The sequence below is a fragment of the Ammodytes marinus genome (genome assembly GCF_949987685.1).
Source record: "Ammodytes marinus genome assembly, chromosome: 10".
NCBI lineage: Eukaryota > Metazoa > Chordata > Actinopteri > Uranoscopiformes > Ammodytidae > Ammodytes > Ammodytes marinus.
In genome coordinates this window covers 27007228-27034765 of record NC_137214.1, presented here as the reverse complement: position 1 = coordinate 27034765, position 27538 = coordinate 27007228, and the positions used below count along the sequence as shown (strand labels likewise).

The following is a 27538-nucleotide window of genomic DNA, read 5'->3' as shown; positions in this document are numbered from 1 at the left end:
ATACAACGCTACTGGGAGAGGGAGCGAGAGCACTGCCTTCACCAGTAAGCTGCTGAACACAAAAACCACACGGCAGTGTTACAGGGAGAGGAAGGGAGAGCACTGTCTTCACCGGTAAGTGACTGAATGTTGGATATTAGCCTGAGCGTGGACACTTCTGATATTAACTAAGCAATAAGTAACAGTTCATTAATGAACATTTATTGTAAAGTGTTACCAAAAATAAAATAATAATAAATATAATTATTATAATTTTTAAATCGATTTTTTTGCTAATTATGAATCGATTCAAAAAACGATCTTTGTAATTTTATTTTGACCCTAATGAAGGCCATAATCAGAATAGTGTTGGTCTCACAGAGATGCTGTTTGTATGTGTTTGCTGGAGTTTTACTTCTTTGACGTTAATACTGTGTGCAGAGAACCTTGCACGTTAAAGGCCTACTTCACCGGTTTGAATATGAAGGTGTATTGAATTCTGAGATCCTATGTAGTATAAATGTGCGGAAAAAATTGAAATCGGTTCATCCTAGCCTGAGAAAAGGCAGAAAGAGTGTTTTTTTTAACCCTATATTTCTCTTTCTCGTGGCATCACAGAAAGAGAAATATAGGGTTAAAAAAAACTTACTTTGTAAATATTACTGTGATGTCTTTTACTGTGACATCACAGTAATATTTACAAAGTACGTTTTTTTAACCCTATATTTCTCTTTCTGTGATGTCACGAGAAAGAGAAATATAGGGTTAAAAAAAACACTCTTTCTGCCTTTTCTCAGGCTAGGATGAACCGATTTTAATTTTTTTTACACATTTATACTACATAGGATCTCAGAATTCAATACACTTTCATATTCAAACCGGTGAAGTAGGCCTTTAACCACATGTGTTGATCGACCCCATTTGACCTATTCCTGTTTTTCCTCCTCTCCCGTCTGCTTGGCCTCAGGTTCTTCTTTCTCAGACCAAAATCCATCTGAAATGGATGCTCTCCCTCTCTGTCCCTCTTCCCCGGTACCTTCCAGAGCCCAGCGGAACTATGGAATGGAGAGCTGGGAAGAAAATAAAACACAGATTGGAGAACGGAAGGGAACCTCGTAAGTATTACACAATCTTATACTGACTCAACAGAAAACAGTCAGTGACAATATGATATGTTTCAATGATTTGAAAAATCTCAAAAAGGGATTGTTCAGACATGCCTGGGTCACCGCTTGGATGTTGATGTGCATCTTTTCGCACTGTTAACTTATAGTAGCGGCAGACTTAGCTGGGTTTCATTTAATTTTAATTACTTTTTTTTTTCTTTTTTTTTACATTTCCAGTTTCTGTCAGACTCTTATCCACCTGTTGAAGGGGAACATTGGTACAGGCCTGCTGGGTCTGCCTCTAGCTGTCAAAAATGCAGGCCTGGTGGTAAGTACACAGAGATTCCATTAGCTGATCACTCCAGCTCACTTGCACTTGTCTGGTTGGGGACACAAAATAAGATTCTGTTTTCCGTTCCTATCAAATATTCCTGACATTCAGACCAATACAATTTGATTTACAGTAGAGACAGTGAACCTTTCGTCAGCCTCATCGTTATTTGTAGAGTATAGTGTGTTCATGTGATATTGTGAGCTTATTCTATTCACAAGTTAACATGTGATGGCTCATTAAAGAACTGTTGAATTTTAGATAAATGCTCTTTAGGATCAGGGGTGGCTCGTGACCCTCTCTCTTTTATTTTGTCACTGGTATGTCTAATGTTCCAGAGGCCTCCTTCACAGAGTCATTACGATATGTGGTTGAGGTGCGAGAACATTTACTGCCCATGTTGCACCAAAGTGAAATATTGTGGTCAAAGCAGGGAGACAAGATATAATGAAGAACAACATAACCCACTCTCTTTTTCTGACCTCTGTCTCTGTGCCCCTCTCTGTCCAGCTTGGACCTATCAGCCTGCTGTGTATGGGTTTCATAACAATCGACTGTATGAGGATGCTGGTCCAGTGTTCCCATCACCTTAGTGCAAAGTAAGTCAAACACCTAGTAAGTGTTGACCATTTTGAAAGCACTATTTGCTTGCAGTGAGCGGATGCCACTCAGGCTAACTGATTTCTGACTGAATTGTCGGTTCCTCCTCACAAAGTAAATATCAAGGTCTTTGTGTACTCATCATGTATACTAATCATAATAGACCACAATGCAATGCAGCTACAGTATTGTGTCCTCTCCAGCTAAACAGGATTATAGCTTTTTTTTTTTTTTTAAAGATCATTCATTTTGGCAATTTCCTTCCAAGCATGCTTTATTGGATGGTATGGAGGGATAGATAGGAACAGGGGTAGAGAGTTGGAAGTCGTGCAGCAAAGGGCAGAAGGCTGGAATCAAACCTGGCACTTTGGCCTCAATGGTACACACTCTACCAGTTAAGCTACTGGGATGCCCCCGGGGGTTATAATGTTTTATACATTTTATTTTATTATATCGGTTTTGATACTCAGTACCTTCTTGAATAACATTATCTAAAAAAGTATTTGATTAACATTACTGTGAGTGTCTAGGGAGTGAGTCATCACATGGAGACAATACTTAAAATACATTCACACCTATCACAATAACTAACATAACACATCGTAACGCACGTCTGCCGTAAATAAAACAAACAATTAACCCAATATGAATAACCCAAACTTGGGCTATCGGTGTATTAATGTGTGTGTGAATGTAAACGTAGGAATATGGTCGGGTCTCCCATGAAAAAGAGTTTCCGGTCTCAATGGGATTTACCTGTATAAATAAAGGCTAACATTTAAAAAACAAACAAAACATGAACAGATACAATTTAGATTTCCACCTCCACTCCTTTCGAGCTGTTTTACTTTTTCTTCTCCAGATGTTCAGGCAACCCCTGTGTGAATAGATAATGAAAATGCATGCATTATATCTAAATAGTAATGCAGAATGGGGGAGGTGTGAAGTAGTGGTGTCTTACTAAAAACAGATGAAGAGAGTACTATGGCAACATCAAAAGTGTTGTTTTCCCTATCCAGGTTGAACCGAGCGTCTATGACCTACGGCGAGGCGGTGCAGTATGGCATGGACAACGTGTCGTGGTTGAGGAGACATTCACAACTGGGAAAGTAAGACAAATGCTCTTAACTATTGAGTCTACAGTTGGCAAACAATTATCGCTTGTCTTTTGTCCCTCTGATACATATACATAGTTATAACATATGGTTTGATTTGTTTAAAAAAAAAAAAGGTTTGTTTAAGTGTTTTAAAGTGAAGAGTTTCAGTGCACATAAGGGTCTAAATACTGTAGGGGGTGGATATATGATGGCAACATTTAATTATTGATTCTATAAAAAATAAGTCTGTAGTTTATTCTTTTTCCAGACTTTCTGTGTGAATAGGTCTGGCTTAATATTCACAGTAAAATCATTCTTTTCTCTCTCTCTCTCTCTCTCTCTCTCTCTCTCTCTCTCTCTCTCTCTGTTTATGTCTCCCTCAGACAGACAGTAAATGTGTTTCTAATCATCACCCAGCTGGGCTTCTGCTGTGTCTACTTCGTCTTCCTCGGTGACAGTATGAAGCATGTAATGATCACACGCACACACACACACACACACACACACACACTGACACACACACACACACACACACACTGACACACAAACACACACACACACACACACACACACACACACTGAACTGAAGAACTCTATAGAATAAATCCATGGTGTGCACAATGAATGTATTTGACTTCATTAACGGATGTATGACCTATGTGCGGATGGTCACATGTAGGTTACTACTGTATTCAGTTCATATATATAGCAGTTCCCATAGTCATGTGAGGGGATTTCCCTTGTATGTTCATAATTGAGAATGTGCGCTCAAAGTTTACACATATGCTACCACACTAGATACAAACAAGGAAGACACTAAAGCAGGGTAAGGGGTCTCCTACTTTCATCAACTGCTACCTACAAAGTAAACTTCACTGAGAGATAACGACTTGTTTGGGAGTTTGTGGTTATAAAATCACTGTCTTGTTCTTCTTCCACACTTGTTTTTAATAGTGTGAACTAACTTATGTTCCTGGTAAAGCCTTGTGGAATGATGGATCAGTAATTCAAAATCCACTTAATCAGTGAGCATTTTGATAATCTGTTTATCATGTCGATCCTGTCTTTAAGGGTTTGAATGTGGAGTCAGCAATCCTGGCCAACGCTTTTTGTCAAAATCAACAAATATTTCCTCACGATCCGCTTACTGCTGTCCATACTGTGGGTGCGCCACCTTTTTGTTTTCAAAACCTTTGTTTACATACCAGTTTACAGAGCCTAGGCTGTGTATTGACACTGGATATATTTGTTTTTTTCACCTTTCACCCACAGTATGGACAGGTAGCGGATTTTAGATTTTTGACAATTGACGAGCATTCTCTAGAAACGCTGACTCAACGTTTAATTCCGCAAAAATCACTTTTTTCATTTGTAACCTGACTGTTTATTTTCTCTCTGCTCCCCTTCTGTCCTGTGCCTTTTACCAGGTGGTGGAAGCAGCCGAGACCACCACCTTCAGCTGCCAAATGAACTACACTACCCAGACACAGGCCCTGGTGCCCAGCTTTGACTCCCGCCTCTACATGCTCTGCTTCCTGCCTTTCTTCATCCTGCTGGTGTTCACCCCCGACCTGACCTACCTGGTTCCCCTGTGTCTGGTGGCCAACATCGCCATGACCATCAGCCTGGTGCTCATCTACTTCTACTCCATCACGGTAGGTAAACACAGGATTTATATATATTTTGGCTTAGCTCTCATTACATTTTTAGCAAAAATTGACGATTGACTTTATACAACATTATCCTGCTTATTTCTCAATTATTTTAAAAACCTATCCCTATTCAATTATTTCATATCACAAGCTGATTGTAAACTTTGGCCAACAAAGACACAAGGTGTTTCTATTGAATCTAATTATAACTTATCCTAATAGACTTCTTAATAACAAAAAATTCGACTTATGATTTGGTGTAGTCTGGTATACAGAAATAACAAATTAGCCAGTCAGAGATGAGCATTCAACACACTCTTGGATCATAAAATCATTGATGCTGAAGGTATTATATTAAAGCTAATGTTCATGTAATTTCTCCCCCTCCAGAACATCAAGTACCCCATCGACTTACCCAAAGTGGGCCGAGCTATAGACTACCCTCTCTTCTTTGGGACGGCCGTCTTTGCCTTTGAAGGAATCGGAGTGGTATGTGAAGAAAGCAAGAGATCAGAGTCATTTGTATCCACTTTTTACATTACATGTCATTTAGAAGACATTTTTGTCTTTTAATCTTTGCATTTACACATGGTAGTATACTTTTTTTTTCTTTAGCACTGTTCACATTGAATATCAGTGTGTAAGTTAGGTAGGCAGAGTTGTAATCCTTGTCAACAAAGCCTGATTTATAAGACTAGGAGGCAGCCAGTGTGAAGTCCTGGGAAAGTCCGGGTAGTAGTAATCTGTGCTCACACATACAGCTCACCCTGGTAAACTCTAGTTCAATTCAGAGTCACAGTGCATTTTGTGAAAGGTGTTTTAAGTGCACTGATCAGATACATCTGCAGAAGCTGTAGACAGAACATCATTCCTTTTTAAACAAAAATGCACTTAATATGTAGAGTACAGTGCAGGAGCCTCTGTTATACAACATAGTAAATAATCTTTATATTTTTATGTTGACTATTACCTTAATGTTGTTCATATATCAAAGGAGAGGATGACCCACATTGCATACATCCGTTTTGGTCCGTTGTCCTATTGATAGTCTGGTTTTGTTTTCATCTCCCTGTGTCTGCAGGTTCTTCCCCTGGAGAACAAGATGCAGAGGCCTCAGGGCTTCATCCCGGTCCTGTATACAGGGATGGGCATTGTCACCATGCTCTACATCAGCCTGGGCACCATAGGATATATGTGCTTTGGAGACACAATAGGAGGCAGCATCACTCTCAGCCTGCCAAACTGCTGGTAAGATACCATCAACACTCCCAGGATTACATATAGACGCTGTTACCAGACTTGTAGCATTTTGATTGTATGATAAGAAGGGTTTGACATTGGACGGCACACTGTTCTTTTCTGACTTGATTTACTTTGCCGCCCAGCATTTCTTAATTAGTCAGATTCCTGTTTTATTTCTTTCTCTGCCAATTGACCCCCCCCCCCCCCCCCACACACACACACACACACCTCTTTCTTTCAATCTGTTTCCAGGACGTACCAGGCTGTGAAGCTGATGTACTGCTTTAGCATTTTCGTCACCTTCGCCCTGCAGTTCTATGTCCCTGCAGAGATCCTCATCCCTCCCATACTGGATCGTGTGTCACAGAGGTGGGAGACACCCGTCAACCTGCTGCTCCGCGCCGTCCTGGTCATCATCACATGTCAGTAGAAAAACATCATTTCAGTGTGACAATGTGTGAAAGGGGCTTCAGTGATGCTGTGACTGTTCAGGCATTTAGGTTGATCCCTGAAACGATCCCCACCAGCACAACTGTATTTATATGTCAATTGGTCCATTGCATTGTCATCTTTCTGACCTCATACATCTCTCAGCATGCCTCTATTCCATGGTATACATCCATCTTCTTTTTTTTGCTGGAAAAATCACCAACAAACAACAACATTAAAAAGCTTATGGAGACTGTCTTTTTTAACACAGAATCCTGTTAAACGGTGCTCTGTCTGTCTGTCTGTCTGTCTGTCTGTCTGTCTGTCTGTCTGTCTGTCTGTCTGTCTGTCTGTCTGTCTGTCTGTCTGTCTGTCTGTCTGTCTGTCTGTCTGTCGTTTTCTCCAGGTGCCCTGGCCGTCTTGATTCCAGAGCTGGACCTGGTCATCTCGTTGGTGGGCTCGGTCAGCAGCAGCTTCCTGGCGCTGATCTTTCCCCCTGTGCTCCAGATTGTAACCTTTCACTCAGAGGGTCTGTCGCCGCTGTCCGTCATCAAGAACCTCATCATCAGCCTGATCGGGCTGCTCGGGTTCCTCACAGGAACCTATGTTACTGTCGGGGAAATCATCGCTCGCAAGTAGTAAACCCAGGGCCATTTAGAAACCATTTGGTTTTAGGGCACATTTATTTATTTTTTTAACCTTTATTTATACAGGTATATCCCATTGAGTCCGAAGACTCTTTTACAAGGGAGACCTGTTCCCATTTACACGTTACCATTCACACACACATTCATACACCGATAGCAGGCTAACTATCGACATTCACACAAGGCAAGGTGGGTGAAGTGTCTTGCCCAAGGACACAACAACTATGACACAGGTGGCAGGGCGGGGATCGAACCTCCAACCCTTTGATCATCGGCCGACCCGCTCTACCAACTGAGCCACAGTCGCCCAATTTATCGTCTTATTTGTTTATTTTTTAAATGTACTGCTGTTGGATATGGCGGCCATTCAAGGAGTATTATATCGTGTCAGTCATTATTTCTCATAATTTTTAAATAGTTCAAAAAGTCCATAACTATGAGCTATGCATGAGTCTTGTTATTATGATGTATTGAATGAGATACCAGAGAAAATGGTTGACTTATGTGTACAAAAATTAAGCAAGGCAATGCAATTATTTTCGCAGAGGCAGCAAGTATTATAATGCAGCGTTGTTGTTGCTGTGTTAATGTGCACAATCACCTAATATAAAAGCTCTGGATCTGATTTAATTGTAAAGCTCAATGCAAAAAAAAAACATTTTTTTCATTTTCATGAAAGATAAAGAATATTCATATTTAAATGTTTTTAAAGTGTGTTTGATTGTCTTTAGACCTTTATGTTGTTTGCTATTCTTGCGTAGACTACATAACCAGGATTTGAAAAGGGACAGATAGCATTAGAGTGGTTTGGTGATATACTTCCAGCATGGATGTTGAGATATCTGGCTGTATAAAACCAAAGCTTTCAGCACGGTTAGAGGAAAGTGAGAATGTTTGAATTGATACTTTAACATCCCGTTTCCCAAACAGTACAAAATCAAAGCTTGATTTGCTTCAGCATCGTCATACAACCATTATTAATCTTATATAGTCACGTGCAAATACATCACCTCACTCGCGGTGCATCCTGCTATCTCTGTCACTCACTTCCATAACAGGCAGTGCAGCCTACGTGCTGCCTGCACCTGCAAAGATGTTTAGGACAGCAGGCTCTAAAAACACTACCGCTTTTGTCCAAAGAGGGTGCTAGAAACCAACAGAACCTCATTATAAAAATGCAGTTAGGGCTTTTGCTACTAGGCTTTACTTGTTCTGGCAAAGTAGCTTTTGCCAATATGAGCAAACTTATATATATATTGCTGCCTGAATCACATTTCTGTTACAAATGTTACAAATCATTTCAATGTTTTTATCCCGAAGTAAAAGAAAGAACACCTCTCATGTTCAGCGTGCAGTCATGCTGTTTATTGATGATTTGTTGTTAAATTGTTGTTGCCTATAAATAAATCAGCATTTTCATAAAAAAAAGCTCAGTCCACATTGGATGCATGTCAATAATGATCTTTAATGTCAATATATACAGAACTTGAAAGAAAAATAGAATCTTAAAAATCAAATGAAATAAATACAATATCATACAATTTCCACAATGTCTTTTTGAAGAGATATCCATGGAAACTTTTTTTTAAATTCAGCCTCTCTGGTTCGACGGGGTGCGTCCCATACCCTCCAGAGAAATCCCTACTGCTCCCCCACATGCTCTTCATCATCTTCGTTATATATTTATTCATATATATTTTTTTTTGCAGACTAGAAATGCTGTTATCGCCACAACATTTGTTCCCCCTTCGAACTGTAGATATTATCTTTTGTCCATCGGCAGCTTACTTTACCTCTTTTGATACATTGTTAGAAATCACAAAGTAACATGAGACAGGCGATGAATTTTTTTTTTTAAGGGAGAAGCAACACAAGTTCCGTCCACACATGCATTTATGTTCCCAAAAGTGTTGGCAGACAAATTTGATCCAGAGGGACCTATTAATCCGCACACAAGCAGAATCAATTTTTTTTTTTGTATTTTTTTAAAGCCCCTGTGTAAACCCAAATCCTTCTGTCATTTTTGGAGTTAGTTGCTTGATAGTAAGCATCTGAAAAGAGTTAGGCATATCTATCTATCTATCCAAATGAAATATCTTGTCAATTAAGTTTGATAAACTTTACAGATATTCAGTTTAGATGAGGCAGGCTATGCTCTGATTCTTATTACACAATACACATTTTGAACCAATCACGGCAGTTCTCTGCCTGAACATTATATTAAAAAAAAATTACTGTTGCCATGGAGAACTTTTGATACAGCCACGCCCACAGTCCTGTCAAACACCATAGACAGTAAAAATGGCTGTTTTTTTTTAAAGGTCATTTTTATAATATTTATGAACATTTATTTTCAATCAGATTTTAGTAAAAGCTTAGTAAGACACCCACCATTGATATCATATATTAATTCTTTACTATTTTGGACCAGGTTTCCACAGGCTTTAAGAGAAGAAATCTCCCTTTCGTCAATATCGTCGTGCCAACACTCTCACACATAAACCATTACTTCACTCTGAAGAAAAGAAGTTAGAGATAGAGAAAGCAATCGAGGTAAGGAGAGAGAACTGAGGAAGAGGAAGGCATAGCACGGATGAAGAGTAGTGGGGTTGCGCGGCTTAAGGGGGGAGGGGGCACAGTTTACCGAAGCAGCTTTGAATCAGCCAATCACAGTGAAGGAGAACATCAGCTGGTGTGTGGAGTTCTTGAAAGAATGAAAGGCGAAGAAGGGCAAGTGCATATGAAGCGCTGTGGAAATAAATACAAGTCTGTCTCCCCAGCAGTAACAGGATATGTGAGATTCCCCTCTTCTGTCCTCTTCAGCCGACCACATCTTCACAATGCAAAACCCGTCCAGTGTGAGTGTGTGCATAAGTCGGGACCGTCAAATAAATAGATTAAAAAAAGGGAGACGACAGTGGGTCTGACTGGCCAGGACTTCGATCTGTGTGTGTGTGTGTGTGTGTGTGTATATGAGCGTATCTGTGTTAGCGTATGAGAGTCTGTCAGAGAGTGAGGACAAAACTGGAGGGCGAGCAGTGTGTGTGTGTGTGTGTGTGTGTGTGTGTGTGTGTGTGTGTGTGTGTGTGTGTGTCTACATGTCCGTTGAGGTGAGTTTCTTCATGCTGCGTCTCTGGGCTAGACCTGACGCTGCCACGGGCTCTAGCACCGGCTGACTGGTCTTCTGGCTCAGTGCTTGATAGGTGGCGGCCATTGCTCCCTGGAAAAACAACACAAGGCCAACGGTCACTTTGGAATTAGCTTTAAAATAGACACAGCCCTTCCTCAGTCGAGCTTATAGGGTGTAAGGGCAAAAGGTGTGTCATATTGTGTATGGACTGTGTAGCCCACTGAAGCAATTTTTGATATTGGGCTATATACGTAAATAAAAACTGATTCGATTAATATTGATTTCCCCGATTTATTTTTAACTGACTGAAGGGGACGCTGCATCTTTCCAGTCATTCCTTAATACCTGTCACCATGGGTGAATCTTTTGCATTGTATCCCCCTGGTGAACAGTTATTTTATAAAGATTGTATGGCCCAAGTGGCCTATCTGTGATGCAATAAACATTAGTTTCTTGACTAAATGTAAGGTAAGTGATTTCAGAATGTTTTTGAGTAATTCTAAAGTTGATTTATTTTTATTTTTTAAGTATATTTAAATGATGATCAGGATAATGCCGGGAACTGCTGTTATTTTGGCCGAGATAATAATAGCGATTGTTACTGTATGTCTTCCCATGCCCGCCGCGGATAATGTGAAATGTTACAACACATACATTTTAAATCGCATCCATAGACAGGACAGTCACCTTGTGTATGCTGCTGCTGGCCTTTACTGTCAGCACAGCTCAGAAATAACAGCTGGGAGTCGGGGAGTGGTTGGGGGCAGATGTCAAGTAAAGCAGGAGTGTAAGCTGAGAGAGAGTGTCCGTGTTTTGAAAAGAGAACTGAGCCACAAACTGAAGCTATACATTTACTCTTGATCTTTGTTCAGACCATCGTCTATCATCACAGGGTTGGAGTTGTATCAGAAAGAATACGATCACAGACAGGGTCGCGGGGTGTCTGGCCTTTTCTCTGCATGACTGAGTGAGTGAAGAGGTCACCACATTTCAGAGTGCCTCCATATACAGCTGATTTAGAGAAGTGGACATAAGTGGTTGAAGCTCTTGTTAAGGATGCTGCCCAGACGACCTCTCTCTGTTAGGGGTGTATGAACTACTGACACAGGGACGACTGCACCACCTTGAGAGTGTTTGGAGGAGAAGGACGACCTTGCATTTTTAACTGTGAATTTTTGGTGCCTTTAAAGTATGGTCTTATTTGATACGGTCCTGATGGTTTTAAAAGTTTCTAGTAGGGAATTAAACTAATATCTTGACGTTGGTGACAGGGTGGGAATTTCATCATTTGAGGGGCAATGCAAATGAGTTAAACCAGATGTAGAGCAAACAAATGGAATTATGGAACATACATATGATGTTATAACATGATGCTGATCTATTCTTATATTTCCCTACTGGCATACGCTGCCGTATTAATACAACCCCCTGAACTTCTTTTATACAAAAAGAGACAGAATTAGTTATCATCAACATTGTCATGCTGTTCATTCATTACAATATTGTTTATAGATAAATCCCTGAAATCACTTAGACACCAATGTGTGACGGAGATACTACAATTTCAAACAAGATACAATGATTTTTCGGGGGGCATCACAGCCAGAGAAAAGGCCATGGCTAGCCTATCAAGTCCATCGGGAAATTCTGACTGTGGTTGGTGTCCAATACATTTCCAGTGTGCTTTGTAATCCACTCTTTTTATCCTTTCCGTCTTATTTAACCTAAAAAATGAGTCACCATTTTCTGAAAACTGAACGAGGCCATTTCCTAGCAACAAGGTTTGTTATGACTCAAACCACTTCAGAGACAAATTGATTGTGTCCTTGACTTCTCCTGGGAAAAAATAAAAAGTGAATCATTTCATTTGAAAGCAGCGTCTGGCCTGGATAAGTGGAGAGATAAGATAGAAGGAAGGAGACGTTTGCTTTGGTGGATCTGATATTAGTAAGAGATGAGTTTCTAGTGTATGAATCACCGAGCATCAGGCCGCTAGCTTTGATATGTCAAGAGGCAAAGGAACTGCTGTAATGTGAGGCTATGAACCCCATGCCTTTAAATTATAAAAGTGTTTAATCACTATGTTACACAAGCCAATGCTAAGTGTGTTTATGGTCCTGTGCCTGTGTCTGTTTGTTAAAGTTGGAGTCAGAAATTCTGGAGAATGTTGGTGCTCAAAATTACTTTGTCAAAATCAGGGAATACCTCCTCACGATCCGCTACTGTCTGTACTGTGTGTGTGCACTGAAAAAAAAAAATCCAGTGTTAATACACAGCCTAGGCTCTGTAAACTGGCATGTTGCTAGCTACGGTGGGCCTCTTTTGTTTACATACCAGTTTACAGAGCCTAGGCTGTGTATCAAAACTCGATTTTCTCACGGTGCACACACAATACGGACAGGTAGCAGATGGTGAGGAGATATTCACTGATTTTGACTAAATGATTTTGAGCAGAATTTTCCAGAATGGCTGAGGAGGATATGTGCTGACCTTGACGAGGTGCGGTGCGTCATGGCGTGTGAGTTGGAAGTGTGGTAGGTTGTCTCTGCAGGTGATCCAGGAATGCTTGAGAACCTTCTCTGCTGTGTATCGCTGGTGAGGGTCCACATGGAGCATTTTGGACAGCAGGTCCTGTAACATCAGACATAACCCAAGTCTTAAACTTTTACGTGGAAAAAAGAGAATTTCAATTTTGGTTCCTGACTGTGAACTTATAAAAGCTATGCAAGTCTGTTTATTGTGTTGCCATAGAGGAGACTGGCTGATTCTTCACTGATTGATACAACTCACAAAATATGTTGTCTTTGTTGTTCAATTTGTCAACAAATCTTTGAGTCATATTTTGTTAGTTATTTCAATTTATGAAAACGCTTTACAAAAATAATTCAATTATTTAGAAAAATAAGAAGAGAAAAACATTTCTTCAAAGTCACACAGAGTGTGTGTGTGTGTGTGTGTGTGTGTGTGTGTGCGCACGTGTGTCTTTGTACCTTTGAGGTGTCCGATACTGTATCCCAGTTTCCTCCCGTCAAAGAGAAGTTTCCAGATCCTATCCGCAGTAGAATCTCTTCCGGTGTGTCGTTGGGCCCGTTAGCAAACGGCGTGTACCTGTCAGGGGGTATAAGAAGCAGAGGTCAGCAATCATAACACACACAGTACTTATTTCAATATATTCTATTGTATACTAGTGTCATAAGGCAAACTTTATTAAACAAATCATGAATACACAGGGGTTTTTCGTGCATAGAGGGGGCTGCCTCCACCTCCGGCAAATTCTGTCCCGAAAAAGGTGTTGTGGAATTTTTCTAAATAAATATATTATAAATCATTGTGCTCATTCCTGTCCAGTTGGATGAGGCCGAGGGAAGCACTCATCCAGTCATGAAGCATGAATGAGACGATGCTTTTGCATGGTGTCTGACTGTATCCACCACAGAGCAGCTGGAACAGAATTCGGCCATGCCATAGAAAATAAATAAATAAATAAATAATAAATATATTCTCGCTGCAGTTTAAAAGCTCTTAAGCCCCGAGTGGACGGTCAGCTGTAAGGCGTTCTACCGTCTGTTCCAGCCCCTGCCTCTCACTGCCCACTTGATGCTCTTAGCAGAGTGCCCCGCGCTGTTTCAAGTGTTTACTTCAGTCAGATTTTTTTTTTCAAAGTTTTCAAAGTAGGCCGGGTCGCCTAAATAATAATAGGAAAGGACTTTGGCTCTATATTGTTGTGGGTTTTCTTTCTGAACTAGAGCTATGATTTAGAGTGACGTCCAGGGGCTAATTAAGAAAGATTTCATCATTTTCCATGATGAAACCTGTCAGATTTTGGTCGGGAAGCGAATCCTGATACAACCGTCTGAAGTTGTGATGAGAGGTGGTGCCACTTTAAAAAAGTTAACTATTCCAAACTTCAGCCTGCGCATACTTTATGTCCACAAATAACCCCAACAAAATAAACATTGTAAAAGATAAAGCCCATATGACATATTTGCATTATTAGACACCTCACGCTACACTAATTTCCCTTCATATTAAAAGCCAAATTATCCCACAGCTGATCTTAACTTAAGTCTTACCCTGCCAGCATGGTGTACAGTAGAACTCCCAGACTCCATATATCACAGGCTGCATCATAACCTTGCCTCATTAGTACCTGGACACAAACAAACACAAAGACAAACCATTAGGGACTCATGCTAACAATGGAAACATCAAAACTCTTTACATGCTACTCTAGGATTTCTGTTAAAGGTACAGTGTGCTATTTCGTAGCATTTAGATTAGCGTACCCCTCCCTTTTGGACAATTTACTGAATCTACGGTGGCCTTCAAGGACAAGAAGCTAGTCACTAAAGATGATGTTCCTTCTAGTGTTTGTGCTCCGTTTGCTTGCACCATTCTCACCTCTGGAGCCACAAAGTTGGCAGTGTAACAGGGCGTGAGGAGGATGCCGTTTCCTCCGCGGAGCTGCTTAGCAAACCCAAAGTCACAGATCCTGATGGAGTCTGGATTTCCCGAGTCGTCCATATACAGGATGTTACTGGGCTTCAAGTCTCTGTGTACCACCTGGGGAGGAGCAGAGGGAAACATTAGAAATGAAGGGATATCATTTTCACTAGGGGATACACCAATTACCAAATAGTCCACTATTCAACGATTCAATTGAATCTGAATGTCTGGTTTTACATGTCATTGCTTGGTCTCTCCAAATAAATCATGATACATCACACAATAAAAAAATTGATAATAACTCATGTGCTTATTTAATCAATCTCCCTAATGTGTGTGAATGGTAGACTAAGTTGCAATAAAATAAATTCTTATGCCAAGTCAAGAAGACAAACTGTAATTGGGTGTATCAGCTGCTTTCTCTGGTGTGGAAAAAAAAATGGAACCCAATGTTGCAAATGAGAATATGGATGAAAGGGCAGAAAAAAAATGTATCGATGATTGAAATGATTGGACGATTAGATTAGTCAATTATAGGCAATATGATTCAACCAATCATATTGGACTAGGTAAATCCTTAGTTGTTGTATACCCCTTTTTTTCCGTCTACGCCCATATGCGTGCAGTAGTGTCTCCTCACCCCTTGGCAGTGGAGGTAGTCGACAGTCTTTGCGATGGTGTAGAGCACAGCGCTGGCCTCTCGCTCAGAGAAGAACTTCTGCCGGAGGATCTTATCCAGCAGCTCTCCTCCCTTCATCAGCTCAGTCACCAGGTAAACATACCGGCCCTCGTCATACACCTGACACACACAGAGAGAGACAGGCTGTCAGTATGGGGACGCACAACTCTATAAGGTCATGAAATACACAGACACACACACAAATGGTACTGACGTCTTTCAGAGTGATGATGTTGGGATGCTGTCCGTATCGCATCAGGATCTCGATCTCTTCAGAAGGGTCCCGCTTAATTTTGTCTATAATCTGAGAAACACATAAGAAGGTATTATCAAATGACAGGCTGGGTCAAACAAAATCTCTCTACTGTCAAATGTACAGCATTTAACAGTGTAGAAAAGTAGAGGTATTTGAAACAGCAAACCATTGTCTGAAATGCGTGTTAAAGAGTTGTGGTTATAATATGGCTTCATTTGATGAGGCTGTGCTGCCCTCTGCTGGTCTATAGGCAACTCTAAACATGCTCTAAACACCATCATTACTTATTACTTACTTTATGTATATACAGTATATATAAACATTCATGATCTTTGCTGTTTAAACTAAAATACTAATACATGTATTTGTTAATAACATTTTGCTTACTCAATTTTCAGCTATTTCATATGCAGCTATTTAGAAATGTTTATGAACTCACATTAACCTTATTAATCGTCATCCATTTTAAATTAGTTTTCCAGAAATGTGAAACTACTGTTTTGTTTAAAGCTGATTCATCTCAGCCTTCATACGGGCTGAAAAAAGAAATCAGTCAGAGTGAAGTTCTTTTAAATAAAAAATCTAAAAAGATACCCAAGAGATGCTGACTATGAGAGAACACATTATAAAACAAAGTCACAGCCTCAACACAACTACTGATATTGAATATTATATGTGCTGCATGGGTGACCAGAAGGTTGTAGGAAGCAGGATTCTGACTGAAAGGCCACCAGTTTAATTATAGAGCAGCAGGATAAATAATGGGCACGGATGTCAATGACAAGCGCGTCCCCATCCTGCAGTAGCCACCGCTGACATGCCCTTGAGGAGGGACCTTCACCCTGCAAACTGCTCATGTGGAGCTGTGGGCTGGGATTTTACTTCTCAGGAGTAACTGTGTGTAAAGAAGCACTCGATAAAATGACTGAGCATTGGTGCATAAAAGCTCGCCCCAAAACAGACAGGAGTGGACATCCTTTGTCGCTACCCTACATGCAGGTATAGGCATTAAGGGCAGTAAGTAAGTGATTGGTGCATAGTTGGTTACCTTCACAGCATAGTCCATGGCAGAGACTCGGTGTACGCAGCGTTTACAGATGGAGTAGGAGCCCACGCCGATGTCCTCCTGAAGCTCGTACAGATCAGAGAACTTGGTTGCTCCCCCGTGCATCTGAAAAAATACAAGATCACACATTACTTCAATGCAAAATGTAGTCATATCAACCGTTATGAGTATACAAAATAACCAACCTGATTGTGGGGATTAACTAGGACTATTTCAACCGTAATTGATTGTGTTACAACTACCGCTAGGTTATATTTTTGTAGTTCTTGCAGTCATTTCAATTACTTAATTTCAATACATTTTGATCTTAATTTGACCTTTAGGTGTGCAGTGAATGCTCAGCAGAGTAAATGTGTATAAGGAACACGAGAAACTCATTTAACAGTTTTATTGTCAACTAAAATATTGTGATGAAGGACCAGGATTCAGCCTTGACAGATATGCGTTTACTGCACTGTTAACCATCTTTAGCTGCAACTGTAACGCTTCCTTCACAGTAAAGTGTTGGACACCACAAGCCTGTATCATGTTGCAATATGGGAATTCCAGTGTTTACATTTTTTTCTTAAATCTGTGTGTGACCTTCATGTATGCAAGTTCATTTGGCTGTAATTAACCTGCGTACACTGTGATAAAGGACATCTGAAAGAGAGCAGAGATATATACGGCGTTCACCTGAACTATAGGGAGAATGCTGAGCAGCGGGGAGCCTTTGTTTTCATCCATAGGAGCCGGAGCAACGAAACTGAAGCCTTTGAAGAGCTGGTGGGCATTAGCACTGGCAGGGATACCTGGAGAGTCTAAACATACAAACACATGATTAATGAAATAGCCACAAAAACACACATAACACGCACAAATTGTGTTATTTAGTGCTCACTTTGCAGTATCCATGGCTGCAGTGAGTGAGTGAGTGAGTGGCAATTGATTTTAAGCTCAAACACATTTGAATTGTGAAGAGGGCATGATGTGTGTAGGTGTAGCTTTTTACCTTTAGGCGTTTTAGCGGTGAACTCTGGGTCGAAGCAGAACGTGTCATCCGGTTTACCTGCCGCTGGCTTAAACGGGGGCTGGAGCTCTCTCCTGAACAGTTTCTGAACATGGTGCAGGTACACACACACACGCACACAAACACACACACACACACACATATACACGTTAAAAATCAAACCCTACCGCAGGCTGTTTGGAGTGTGTGTGAACATAACATATGTGAAGAGAGTAGCCAAGACCCTTCCCAGATTAACCCCCTCCTAAACCTCTATATAGCAGCCTAGCCAATAGCATCATGCTGGCTGTTAAACACTCAAGCAGGGCTATTAGTGCCACACAGTGAGAACTGGCCCTCTGCCCAGACACACACAACACACACATACAAACATAGTTGGCATGGATTGATGGCCAGCAGTCACCAAGCCAACCGTTTGTTAGGTGTGAATCCTAAACAGAAGCGGGAGAGTTAAATGTGTGTGTATGTGAGAATTGAGAGTGGCTGTGTGTGTGTATGTCTGTGTGTGTGTTTGCGCTCACATTCCAGTCGATGGTGGAAAAGAAAGCGTGGCGTTTGATCTCCTCCACTCCGTCGGGCCCGGCCCCTAAAGACACATATCAGTCTGGTTGAGTTAACCTGGCATGTTGGTATTCTCTCTTTATTGTTTTCAAAAGACCCAACGCGTTCACACATTTGACTCTGCCTATGATTAGAGTGGGATGCCAACACGTTAACAAGACTCAAGCTCAGCGAGAGAGAGAGAGAGAGGGTGCAACGCGAGAGGATCAACACAACTCATTTGCTTTCATCCTAACAGGTTCAACACACTCACAAAATAAAGCTGCATTGCATTGCTTACCTAGTCTGTTAGCGGGGTTGCGTTTAAACAGCATTCTCAGCAAACTCTGGGCTTCCAAACTTAGGAACTGGGGCATTCCCAACTTAGCTCTGGAAGGCAGAAAAGGAGCAGGGTGAATATGGACGAAAGGGAAAAGCTACGCTTGGTAATCTCTTATTAAAATGAAATCTTAATTTTCTAATGATAAAACTTTTTCACATAAAAAAAATGAAATGGCAATTTCAACATTACACATTAGACTGGTTCAGAAAGGAATAGAAATAAGCCTAGCCATGTCAACGATAAACTAAATAGACATTTTTAAATAATGCAAAAATACTAATCCAATTTACATCAAACTGTATCAAGCTATTATAAGAAAAAAAAATACAGCCACCATGAACATGGGTGAGATTTACATCCTCTTACAAATCAAAATGTCTCTCACGTCTGTCATGATCATGCATACGGACTCACTTGAGGATCATGTTCATGGTCTCGTTGCGGTCTTTCCCTTGGAATGGTAACGTCCCCGTTAGCATCTCAAACTGGAAACATACAATGAAAGAAAAGGGAAATATCATAATACATATAAAGACTCTCAAACCAGTTCTTATTTGTCAGAGAACAACATATGAACCAGTGTGTGTCTGTTTGCTTGTGTTTGTTTACCATAAGTACTCCCAGAGACCACCAGTCTGCACTCTGTGTGTGTCCTCTCCTGTTGACCACCTCAGGGGCCATATACTCCACCGTACCACAGAAGGAATAAGCCTTCTTATCAACATCTACTGACTCTTTACTCAAGCCAAAGTCTGCATAGCAACAACGGAAAGCAGAGTGGTAAAATACACGGCTGAACAGTCATTACACAGAGCAGAACTTGTATTATTTCAGGTGTTGAAAACATTTAAAAACAGTGAAGTATTGGTACATCTATTTTCTGTTATTACAGATTTAATAGGAAACAGTCTAACTATATCGGACTATTCAATTACACTCTTGTAAAGAAAATACATTTAAAAAATATGTCAAACACCACATGAATTTCTTATATTTAGAATTAAGTCAAAAAACATACCTGTTAACTTTATGTGTCCAGCTTCATCAAGTAAGATGCTGAAAGACAAGAAAGAAAATTCCATGGAGGTCAGCTTTAAATAGTTATTTTACAACAAGTTAATAATAGTACAATGATGGTATTCAAGTCAAGTCATGCCTTTGTGTTCCGCTTGAAAATCACTAAAATGATTGGGGAGTTTCTGCAAATCTATTCTTAGGTTATGAAATGTTAAAGAACTCCATTCACAGCCAAATTAGACACATCCAGTCACCGATTGTAAAACTATTCAGGCTAAGGAAAGGTTTGGACTCAAGTCAAGAATGTGTTTGTTGGTATCGGTTTGTATGACCATATTTCTAGAGATGGTATTGGCTGATTTTACTTGTGAGACATGCAGCTGGTGAAGAAATGAACACACTTATTTACACAAGTATTTTTCATTTAGAAGATGATTTTTTTTTTTATGAATTCTTGACAGCCATTGGCCATTAGTCTCTTTCCAACATTTGATATAAAAAAAAATCCTTTCAACTTTTTATGCTATGTCTAGGGTTTTTTGGACAGGGAATTTTAAAAACTATCTTGTGGCATAACTTCCTCTTTATGACATGAAGCAATCATTTTGCTTTCAAGTCTTTAAGAACTGCACATATACAGTCATACATTATCTTAATAATTCACTATCTAGACAGTATGGAGAAGGGGGGGTAAAATCAAGTCAAAGTGAATATCTTGAGGCTAAAAAAATGATTGCTTAGAGAAATTGTAATAGAAACAGTTTCAGTTATTAATAAGTAGTCTGACAAATGTGTCAAACTTCACAATAACATAAAGCACTAGCAGCTGTTGTTTGGAATATATACTATGGTGTGATGAACATATAGCAAGAGGTGATCAAAACAGCATCTATAAAGGAACCACACACAGGTTACAGCTGTGGAGGTCTGTTTAGTTAAATTAAGTTGCTATATTGGTCAATGGCTAACATTGAAATTTCTCTTTTTCGTTAAAAGATGCTTTCAGGCTTTGAGTGTGTAGTGTCAAACAGGTTAAAAAGGTGAAATCTAGTATGCTTACTTCTCTGGCTTGAGATCTCTGTAAACTATGCCCAGATGGTGCAGATGGTCAAGGGCCAGGGCCAGCTCTGCAAGGTAGAATTTCACATCTTCCTCTGTAAACATAACCTGATAAGAACTGGACAAATTTACTCTCTGAACTCAGAAGAAGGGACACAATTCAGCAGCACAGAAAAAACAAAAACAGAACAACAACTTCAAGTATTAGGCTTCAGTCAATCACAGAGAAAAAAAAAACGAGAGCATTGTTATTGTCACAATATCAACATTTCAAGAGAAGGGTTACACACGATTCAGCAAGCTGTTGATTTGACAGTGCTAGCAGCAGCTGTCGCTTTGCTTCTGAGACATGCTTTCAAACACAAGGTCTATAGAGAACAATCACACATTGTTTGAGTTCCCAGAACACATTGGAAAAGGAGCCGATCTGAGCCTCTAACTGACAAGCTACTGACGATCTAAAAGGCGAATAACGATTCCAAAGAAAGCAATGGTGTTTCCACCAGCAATTCATGTCATCATTTCAATAGAAAACAGGAGACACTAATGACATGGCAGCGCTTAAACCCTCCTTGTAAAAATAAATAAAAATACTTTTGCTTACTAAATTTGCACCTGTTCCATTTGTAGCTGTCATCTTTAAATTCCTCCGGGTTTTTTTTTTTTTTTTTCTTAAAGAACATTGTGGCATGTGTAGCTCGGGTTTTAGTAATTGTGTTTAAAAACAGTAGGGTTCAAGATTAAAAAGAAAACAAGCTTTGTGAATGAAAAGCACATGTTGTACTTGACAGGAAAATTACAGATAGAAAAAAGGTGCAAATATAATACGCTTAAAGCTTTGAAAGATGCAAGGCCACAGGACGTCAGCTTACCTCTTTGGATAAGCGAGTGAATACATCCCCTCCCCTGAGAAAGTCCAGTATTAAATACAGTTTCCCTTCTGTCTGAAAGGCTGGGAGACAAGGAAACAAGTTAAGTACCTGCAAGTGTTTTGAATTACAGGCTGACACATGCAAACACTGTAACTCACTCTGAATAGCAACAGCTTGCAGCAATATATCAGAATAAAAGTAGATACTAGCTTGTTTGTAATCATTGGTTTATATTTATTGTGGCCATCTTGTCAAGTTAGTAACTGCTCTAATAATAAACTTGACTCATTGGGGCTAGTGCTCACTATCTCTCACAACACTCACACTATTATGTTAATGGTGTCGATGCACATAAGCAGCTTATTGCGAAACCTAAACCTGGGGCGTCCCAGTAAATCTGTATGATTACATGTAATCGCTTGCATACGTTGTAAATAAGAATGATCCTACTCTTCTCTTACCGTAGTGCAATTTCACTATGAAGGGATGATTGACCTCCACTAAAATGTCTCTTTCCATCTTAGTGCGAACTCTGTCCCTGACTGGAGAGACACAAACAGGGAGAGGACAGTGAGTGAGAGAGAGAGAGAGAAATTCAACACTGAGGACAGAACATACTGCGCGGTTTGCTTTGCACTGTGCTGTTTTGTATGGATTGGGGGGGGGGGGGGGGGGTGTTACCTTTCAAAGATGCCTTTTTCAGAACTTTCATTGCATATAACTGACCAGCATCTGGACCCAAAAGCTTCCTGACGAGAAACACCTGAGAGAACAGGGAGGAATTTAGAAAAATAAATATACAAATGAAAACGCCCACTCACGCTCACTTTGCAATGATGGAAACATTTGAGCTTTCCCCCCCCCCCTCACCTTGCCGAAAGAGCCCTGGCCGAGGACTTTGAGCAGCTCAAACTGAGATGGCTCCGCTTTCTCACAGCCCTCTTTCACGTGGTGGGTGATAGGAATCTCCTTATATGTCCCTTCTTCGTCCTACACAAACAGAATCAGCATGAGACAGAGACACGAGACTGCAGAGTATGCCATCCATCCTACACACATGAGCCTCGCTTCCACTGAGCGGTACTATGATTTTGGTTTGGTATGGTATGTCACGCAATTATTCAGATCCAGTGTTACTTTAGTTTTATTCACACATCGTCATCTTCATATCATTGAGAAATCATTTCTTGATACACTTTATGACAATGCTAGACACGTGAAACGGTGAACCCAATACAAGCTACTAAAAGCTTATTAAAAACAGAGAATAAACAAGACGTTAAAACACAAACCAAACCGTACCGCTCAGTGGAAATGTGGCTTTAAGCTCCAAGACCTCAAGCCCAGCAGTACTTACACAGTGCGAGTAGGACTCTTCCTCCTCCATGGGCTCGTCCATGATCTCATGCCCATTGACCTGTAGCCAAAGCAACACATTTCATTAGGAGTCGGGAACAGTAAACACTTTTCACAAAGCTTGTTCATTCGTTCGTCCTTATTTTCAGACGAGCATAATCAAATCAAATCAGTTTTATTTGTATAGCCCAAAATCACAAATACATTTGTCTCAGTGGGCTTTACATTTCAAACAATATGATACAATATGACACCCTGCCCTTACACCCTTAGCTCGGCTGAGAAAAAACTCCCAGTAAAAACCCGGGATAAAAAAAAATGTAAGAAATCTCAGGGAGAGTCGACAAAGTAAGGGATCCCTCTCCCAGGACGGACATACTGCAATACATGTCATAAGTAGAGAAAATCACGAAGGAATTTGATCATTGACCAGGTGATTGCATGGTAATACTAAAGTAAAGTGCGAATAGTGTGGATGCAGGAAGACTTGAGTCTGACCGCAGCTGCTGTACGCCCACATGCACGATGTATGAAGAAGATTCAACACATCAAAATCAAATGAGTCACATCGTGCAATGACAAACAATACACTTGCACTTTTTTCTTTCACAACAGCAGCTCCTCCATCATTTGTTGTTAAACAGTATGGAGCCCATACTATAAGCCTGTAGTCCAGCTGTCCGGCCCTCATCCCCGTCCCTGTAAAGCCCCTCATTATTAGCATTCTAGCGTAATCCCTTAGCCAGAGCAAAAACAACATGTCTGACTGGCTCTGAGAGGCTGATGTTTGATAGGGCAGTGTAGTCAGCATTCAGCCTCTTGAGGACAAAAAGCTAGAATCTGTTTATGGCGGTGGCAACATATATACAACAGTATATATTTTATTTAAAAGAAAAATGACAAAATACCACATGTAGATGAGCATTTTCTACATAGGAACCTGTCTTGTGCCTCCCTTTTGTGTATTTAAATATACACAGTGTTATTATCAGCAGAATAATGTCAAATAGCAGCTATTGCAAGTAAATCAGACAATAAAACGGGGCCGCTATAACATTATCCAGGTCTACATATTTTGGTGATGCAGCAACGCAGTCTGTATGATGATGTATTCATTCCGGCGTGTGTTTGTGTGTTGAATTCCATCAAGCCTTTGAAGAGAGAAAGGATGAGTCATAGGTAGCGGCTACGCAAGCCCACTCAGTCGGTGGGCGGAGCCAGCCAGCCAACATACACTCACGTACATCCTCAGAACAGAGGCCAACAACCCACTACACAATATAGCGCTATAGAATAACATTCACAACGTAAACATTTAACTCGGTCAAGTTATATACACTTCAAAAGGCTTGACATAACAAAGGAAAATGTCAAAATGGATTAAGCATTGTGCATTAAGCTCTGAATCATTAACATCCAGGCTATAGCCAAAAGCATGGGCAGCAGTGCTTGTGTCATAATTCACACATACATTTTTCACTCCCACCTTTGCTATGGCTCATCACGGCTTGTAACAGAGTGCAGCCTACACTCGCAGCACCACCAGGCAGGCCAGCCTTTTTCAGCCATTTGAAGATATCTAGTAATAATGTAACCTCACTGTCACTGATGCAGGCAATACAATCCTTTGATTAGAGAATATAATCTTCAAAGTCCGAACTGATAGAAAAGGGGGATTCAAACAACCAGCATCCCCGCTCTCCCAGTTTCAGCGGCTAGTGCGCTTTATGTTTACTTGTGCGCTTCTGTTTATCCAGGCAGCTTTCAAAAGGAGAACAGTAGATTAAAGGACTTGTTTTGTAGCAAGAGATGAAAAAAAAAGGTTTTGAAAAACAGAGTGATATCCGGGGCATAGCACTTGATGAATAATTCAATAGTTTCATTGCAACCCACATAAACTCCTTTTAACAGATTGGGCACAACAACAAAACAAGATTACAAAAGATGTAGCATAGGTCTCCAGAGGGTTTGGTCGTTCAACAAATACTGGACTAGGTCAGAAGTGTATGTTGCAATAGCTTTTCTACTGGCTTTTAAAACAGTCCGAGTATTTGCAAAAACAGTTTGTACTGTAGGTGTGAAAAACTGCAAAGAATCCCACAGATGGGGAGCTTTAGGATGTCACGTTGGCTTAGCTGCACATACATTTTTCTTTTTAAAGATCTCACCATCCAAAAGCAAAACCTTTCAATTGAAATTTAAAATTAGTTTAGGGTAATTTAGCCCAAAATTAATTCAATGATTAGTTTCTGTTAAGAGTCACCCTGTTTTCATGAGCCTAGTGAAAAGAATATGTAAGCTCACTTTGCTAATGCAGTTTGTATAGACAACTGTCACTTATGTAGACGAACAGTTGTATCTAAGCTCAAGTTATTAAGTATCCTGCAAACTGATAGGTATAGCAAATAAGAGCACACCTTCCTTATATAAGCTACAACTTAATTTTGATCAACAGATTGGCAATTACAAATGCTGTAGTAGAAGTCTAAAGAATACATATTCCAGGAAGAGGGTTTGGTTCAACAGGGACTGGACTAGGTCAGACATGCATGTTGAAATAGCTTTCAGTCTGCTTTTATATCAGTCGAAGCATTTGCACGCACAGTTTGTACTATAGGTGTGAAGGACTGCGAAGAATCCCAGAGATGGGAAGGTTTAGGATGTCAGGGTGGGTGGTAAAATATTAAGGTCGCAAAAGGAAACCTTCCCACACAGAACAGCATAAGGAATGATACATAATTCAAAGGTACAATACGTTTCACAAAAAGTTCTGAAGGTCCTTTCGCCGAATATGAAAACAATGGTTATATTCTGTTAAGAGTTCCTTGTTGTTATGAGTTTGGTGCAAATAATATGTAGCCTAGCATAGCGGTCAGTTACACCCACAACTCACTTTCCCAATGCAGTTTAGCCTATACACCGTCGGCTATGTAGACGAACAGATTCATCAAACCACCAGTTATTACATAGCTTACAAACCGAATGTTGGATCTAATAACAGCATCACTAGTTAACTTACTGCCCTGTGCTGCTGAAAGGCTTGCCCTCAGTTGTGAAGACCAAATGTAACCCAGCTAGTGCTAAACTTTGAATAGGCTACATTCAACGTTGCTGAAATATAACTTCATAAAAATTTACTTTTAAAACGGTATACTTTACCTGCTCTTCCATCAACTAGACGGTGGAGGTTAAATAACAGAAACTTGTCTCCTAAGTTTCAAGCCTGCAAGCTGTCAGCTAGCAGGCTAACTACATGCTAATGCTACATGCGCTGAGCTAAGCTAAGCTATGGAGCCAACTCCTCTTGAAGAAGTGTAAATAACAACAAAAGGACGGGGTGCGGAGGCCGTTTATCATTGGGTAAACATAGTAAGTATTCCCTGTGTGGGATATAGCGAGCTACGAAAGGACAGCACCGAGCGTGCAGCTATTGAAACTAACAAAGCCCGTGTACAGTGCAACAAAAATAAACATCCAACCAGCTGTTAGCATTAGCTCGCGAGTTAGCATGCATCACGGTGCGCTGCAGGCAGGTCGTGACGCGAATTTAAGCCGTAACTTAACGGGACAGCACACCCACACACACAAACAAAACAACAACCTCAATAAAATTAACAAGCAAGTCACGCGTGTGTCAACTCACCTCACTGCTAACGCTGTTTATCTCCATCTTGTGCCAAGGGCTCTAAGGCATCGTAGTCCACCTAGACCCCCGCTCCACGTTGCATGTCTTTCCCCCCCTCCTCTCGCTCGCTCTCGCTGTCTGTCTGTGGATGTCCGGCTATTCGGCTTTGATGATCGGATGCAAGCTGCGTGTCTGCGGAGCCTCTATCCAGGATGGGGTGTAAGAGGGGGGGTCAGTGGAGGGAGTAGCCGCCTACTTGATACTGATGACTGGACCCGACAGGCACCGCTACCCTGCTGCTGCAGCCATGGATGCGAATATGGCGGCTATCGTGGTACCTGATCGTCAGTGAATGAGAGTTTATTGACGTATTCATGACGCAATTCAGTTAAGGATTTCCCCCAAACCAAACCAAAGCAACGGTTCTCACACAGATAGAGGAGGGAGGAGGAGAGAGTGGGACTTGATGCTGCTGTAGGCCTGGACTATGACACATCAGTGATGGTGATGGACAATGTGACTGCGATCGAAATCAGTCACTGTCATTGTAACAAAACAAAGGAGTTTAATTTAGGTTACGTTAGGTTGACGCAGGATAAATGGAGTGAGCAAAACAAAGTCTGTTGTTGCAGCGGGCCGCGTCTCTTAAGCCTATGATCTTCAAGGGTGCAAGTTGAATGTTTCGGAAAGCCACTGTCTCATCATAAGCCTGTCAGTCTTTCCATCCTCTAGTCCAAGTGGAAATAAGAGGCTTAAAGCTCATCCACTTTCTCTCCCGCTCTGATTCTCTCCCACCCACAGACACGCAGTCTTTGTTTGGTGGTGAGGTAATGACTCACTACCACTGCCTTCCAACTCACATACTTTTTGTTGTTACTTTAGCCCACTACATAAACATAGCCTACTATACTAAAGCGTGATGGTTTGATGATGATGGTAAGTCTATTAAGGCAGCTGTTACATGTGGCATACTACATACATCATTTGACATGCAGTATTAGGACTTCCATCTTTTTTTCTGGCATACTAAGTAGTATGGCAGTATGGAATGCAGGGT

General features: G+C 40.7%; 2 protein-coding genes across 4 annotated transcripts; one reads left to right on the top strand and one right to left on the bottom strand.

The window, feature by feature from the left end:
- LOC307256269 (proton-coupled amino acid transporter 1-like) lies at positions 1-8504 on the top strand. The gene is made up of 11 exons (XM_080035178.1): positions 1-114; positions 947-1094; positions 1323-1413; positions 1927-2015; positions 3036-3125; positions 3497-3581; positions 4541-4768; positions 5156-5254; positions 5847-6013; positions 6260-6429; positions 6843-8504. The coding sequence occupies exons 2-11, from the start codon at positions 979-981 to the stop codon at positions 7073-7075; spliced, it is 1368 nt and encodes a 455-aa protein (XP_079891304.1). The 5' UTR covers positions 1-114; positions 947-978; the 3' UTR covers positions 7076-8504.
- A 131-nt stretch (positions 8505-8635) lies between these two features.
- rps6kal (ribosomal protein S6 kinase a, like) lies at positions 8636-26776 on the bottom strand. 3 transcript variants are annotated; one of them, XM_080035175.1, is made up of 22 exons: positions 26016-26332; positions 22858-22917; positions 22371-22490; positions 22182-22263; positions 21962-22042; positions 21501-21580; positions 20630-20736; positions 19571-19608; positions 19162-19304; positions 18967-19037; positions 18511-18599; positions 18191-18255; positions 17652-17754; positions 17336-17460; positions 16643-16765; positions 15553-15642; positions 15300-15458; positions 14615-14776; positions 14287-14363; positions 13204-13321; positions 12704-12844; positions 8636-10303 (listed from the first exon to the last, which is right to left on the bottom strand). In XM_080035175.1, the coding sequence occupies exons 1-22, from the start codon at positions 26025-26027 to the stop codon at positions 10178-10180; spliced, it is 2172 nt and encodes a 723-aa protein (XP_079891301.1). In that variant the 5' UTR covers positions 26028-26332; the 3' UTR covers positions 8636-10177. The 3 variants fall into 3 exon arrangements, with proteins under 3 accessions (XP_079891301.1, XP_079891300.1, XP_079891302.1); XM_080035174.1 differs by lacking the exon at positions 26016-26332 and adding an exon at positions 26500-26776 and having other exon boundaries at positions 8637-10303; XM_080035176.1 differs by lacking the exons at positions 22182-22263; positions 22371-22490; positions 22858-22917; positions 26016-26332 and having other exon boundaries at positions 8639-10303; positions 20630-20746; positions 21962-22036.
- Positions 26777-27538: the final 762 nt, after the last annotated feature.

Coding starts and splice junctions, on each gene's coding strand:
- LOC307256269 (XM_080035178.1), top strand. CDS start 979: ATGGATGCTCTCCCTCTCTGTCCCTCTTCCCCGGTACCTTCCAGAGCC. Junction 6,014..6,259: donor CTCAGCCTGCCAAACTGCTG/GTAAGATACCAT, acceptor ATCTGTTTCCAG/GACGTACCAGGCTGTGAAGC. Junction 6,430..6,842: donor CGTCCTGGTCATCATCACAT/GTCAGTAGAAAA, acceptor CGTTTTCTCCAG/GTGCCCTGGCCGTCTTGATT.
- rps6kal (XM_080035174.1), bottom strand. CDS start 26,526: ATGGAGATAAACAGCGTTAGCAGTGAG. Junction 18,600..18,966: donor ACCATGAACATGATCCTCAA/GTGAGTCCGTAT, acceptor TCTGCCTTCCAG/AGCTAAGTTGGGAATGCCCC. Junction 13,322..14,286: donor CTGTACACCATGCTGGCAGG/GTAAGACTTAAG, acceptor ACCCCCTGACAG/GTACACGCCGTTTGCTAACG.